Source organism: Aptenodytes forsteri, unplaced genomic scaffold, assembly GCF_000699145.1.
Source record: "Aptenodytes forsteri isolate BGI_AS27 unplaced genomic scaffold, ASM69914v1 Scaffold137, whole genome shotgun sequence".
In the NCBI taxonomy this organism is placed as follows: domain Eukaryota; kingdom Metazoa; phylum Chordata; class Aves; order Sphenisciformes; family Spheniscidae; genus Aptenodytes; species Aptenodytes forsteri.
This window is the reverse complement of record NW_008796221.1, coordinates 4,657,009-4,660,423: the sequence shown is the minus strand read 5'-3', so window position 1 is coordinate 4,660,423 and position 3,415 is coordinate 4,657,009. Positions and strand designations below refer to the sequence as shown.

The following is a 3,415-nucleotide window of genomic DNA, read 5'->3' as shown; positions in this document are numbered from 1 at the left end:
GTGTAGCTTGCAGCAGGATAAGAAGTTTATTTTGGCTCTGTTACACACAGGCCCCCCCCCACCTTTTTTTTTTCCCCTTACAAGGTGGGGATGTTTTTCTTGGTCAGAGATGATGGCATTAATTGGGGCATGCATTAGCAATTAATTTTCTATATATATAGCTCTAAAAACATATACATAGCGCTCTCTTCTTTTTCTGCATTACTTTAAAAAAAAAAAAAGCCCCAAATTTCACTTGATTCTCAGATTTGGAAACCACATCTCTTCTTTCTGTGTTGACAGTGAAGCTTGCTTGAATATATGGTGATTGGGTAACCTCAGTTGTTTTATGTAAGTTTGCAGATGTTATAGCCCATGAGGCAGCTAAGGCAGGTTCTTCACTTCCATCAGTCTCCCAGGCATTTTTGCCTACATGAATTTCCAGCTGTTACTCTACCTGGTCAGAAGTGTTTAAAGAAAATCCAATTAAGGAAGAAACACACCACCACCAAAAGCAATTTTAAGTGTGAGAAATGTCTATCTAAGTGAAGATCTTGATCCCAGGCAGTGGTGTCCAGTATGTCTTTTAGACCTACTTTGAAACACACTAAAACTGTTTTTTAGAATTACCTAATAGCAAGCATAAAATAAAATCTCTATTATGTTAATGATTTGTTATCATAGGTGAAACTGCAGTTGGTAGTGGAACAACCCTTAACCTGTGATAGCCGATTTACCTGGACTAAAAAAGTTGATTGTTTCCTTTCGATTATTGGGTAGGAATTAATATACATTTTTTACTCTTTCAGAAGAAGAGAACTAAATGGTAAGCTGATGTTCCCTGTAAATTGTAGATGAAGCTATTCAAGGCTCTACCCTATGAGTAGAGTAAACTATATGGTGGCAAAATGAGTGCTCACTTAAACTGTAAGAGGGGCTTGGGGTTTCTTTTTTGCCTGCTACTAAAAATACTCTATACCTGCTTTTGGTTTAAATGTTTTTTCTTGCTGCTTATTCTTGAAAATAATATGTCTTTTCCTTAATTTTATGCATAGCTAGTGATATAGTTTGCCATTTGTGGTATTTGATAAGAAAATGCTCAGTGTTTAAATGAGGAAAGCAAGATATCCCAATGGCTAGTTGGCCTGATTGCTTTCCAGTTCACTGTATTTGGTGACTCATGTAATGGGACCAAAATACAACTTCCGCTGTCTCGAGGGAGAATGAACCGTAGAAGGTTTAGGCACTTAAGAGCATGCCGAGATGTTTGATGTTAATTCTCAGACTTCAGTAGTGAGATAAAATTATAAGAAGTTAGATGAAGACTTGGTGCTAGTTTATAGCTTAGAGTGGCACTCTATAGCAGTGGCATCTGCCCTGTAGATGCCACTTCATCATCCTGAAGATACCGACTTTGTCAATTAAAGGAGCAAATTCAGATTTAAGTCCACAATGCTTTTCTGAAGTCCTTTTTATAAGTACCCCATTTTTCACTGGAGGCTTGTTAGTTTTTTCTTGGCAATCTAGTGTTTGGCAAGGATGAGTGTATTAAAATATGTTGATCTCAAAACTATTGGGCTTTTGTAGACTTCAGCTAAGATACTACACTTTGTCATATGGGAGGAGTGTATTTATTAGGCACTGTATGTGCTTCATGGCGAAGTGGTCTGTGTTCCTGCAATTTTGACATTTTGGAAGGAGTTTGCAATTATTCATTATGCAAGTATTGAAGATGGGGGTATTTTGCTTCAATTACCTAGTCACTTGTGGAAAACCTTGTCTATACTAGGCTATAAAAATGCATTAGTTTACTAATCTGTGAATAGAGACAGCTGAGGTGCTATGTACATCTCCTCTCCTATACTTGGTTGGGTGTTCTGCCCTACTCGGTAAGAGGAGTGGGAGACTAGTAGTAACGGGCATACAGGTAAGATTGTTGTATTCACTTGTGCGAGTCAAGCAGATTGTAGCTTTGCTCTACGATTAAAAACTACTACTGATTCTTTTTCATTTATTACTTAAAAACCCCCAAAACTTCTGAAAGTGGCACCCGATGGGTATAATATCTTCTGATGGTGATCTATTAAAATGAGATGAAAATTGTTTCATATAATTATTGCGAATCATTAGAATGATTTTGGTTTAAAAAAATACTGAATGGAAGTTATGACATTGTTTCTTTTGACATCCTTAGTTTGTGTTGTGGATATTGAAAGTTGTTTTATTTAAAGTGTAAAACAAAAGTGAACAGTGGTCTCCAAGAAATACTTAAAAAATTCTGTAACCAGGTTTCTATTGAAAGGTACAGCAGCTGGGCTCTGACAACATAGAGCAGTAAGCAAATGTACTTCACATTCAGTAAGTCTGCCATAAAGTGAATCTTTGTCACCTCACTGAATGTGATGAATAATTACTACTTTTTTTTACTCACCAATTTAAATGATAATATTTTGGTCAATTTGTAATATTTTTAAGTTCAGGCCTTAAGATCCTAACACTCTTAAAATAAGTGTATTTGAAGTTAACAACTTTTAAAGAAGATTGAATGTTCTATTTTCCTTTTGCTTGTGTAAAATAAAACTGAAATCATTGTGACAGATAAAGGTGTGGGGTGTTTTGTTTTGTTTTTTTTAAATACGTGATATAAAATAGCCTGGTTTTAAAATGAACTGACTCAGTCTGCCTTTTTTTTTTTTTTTTTTTTTTTAAAACAGGGGTTGTGGATGCACTTAGATGTTTGCAATGAGCACTGTGGCTGGCATGCCCCAGTGTTTTGGATACCAATGCATAGGACTCCGTAGTAATCGAATTTATCAGAAACGAACGTCATGAGCATAGTGATCCCGTTGGGGGTTGACACAGCAGATACTTCTTATTTGGAAATGGCTGCAGGCTCAGAGTAAGTATGTGAACGTAATTTGTAAGTTTTCTTACCTTTTTTTTATGACTATTTTTTCCCTAGTGAGTATTCTTTGAATACAGTTGGAGAGGACTTTCAAGTCTCCTTAGTTTTATTGAATCTTTAATTACTTAAATTAGTAACTGTCACTTTAAGTCAGTTTCTTCCTCTTCCGGGAGAGCAAAGGGGAGAAGCTAAAGTGTTCTACAGATGCATGTTTTTCCTGCTTATCAGACTGAGAAATACAGATGCTGCCTGGTTTGCTTTTCATGCTTAAAATATTTTGCCATTTCAGTTTCCTTTTAACTATATGTAAAAAAAATTTTTGACTTCCCATGTTAGAAAGGTAAATTCATTTGGTGTGGTAAATTGCAAGAAAGTGGTAGTTACTAGACGAGGATGCCTTTGTTTATGAAAGTTGAAGGCCTAGCTTAATTGTCTATTACCATGTCTTCACAAAGTTATTTTATATTGAAAAGCTAGTAGAAATTCACTTGTTAATCATTCATTTCAGTTAGTAACTGTGTATAAAGGATT

At 35.5% G+C, this 3,415-nt stretch overlaps 1 protein-coding gene across 5 annotated transcripts in view; it reads left to right on the top strand.

Annotated features, from left to right (window-relative positions):
- KMT2E (lysine methyltransferase 2E) overlaps nucleotides 1-3,415 on the top strand; it is a 65,481-nt gene that overhangs the window by 16,999 nt on the left and 45,067 nt on the right. For all 5 annotated transcript variants that reach the window (XM_009289053.2, XM_009289056.2, XM_009289050.2 and 2 more), the window contains one exon: nucleotides 2,694-2,878. In XM_009289053.2, the coding sequence (XP_009287328.1) occupies nucleotides 2,808-2,878 (71 nt within the window). In that variant the 5' untranslated portion in view covers nucleotides 2,694-2,807. The remainder of the gene's footprint in view (nucleotides 1-2,693; nucleotides 2,879-3,415) is intronic.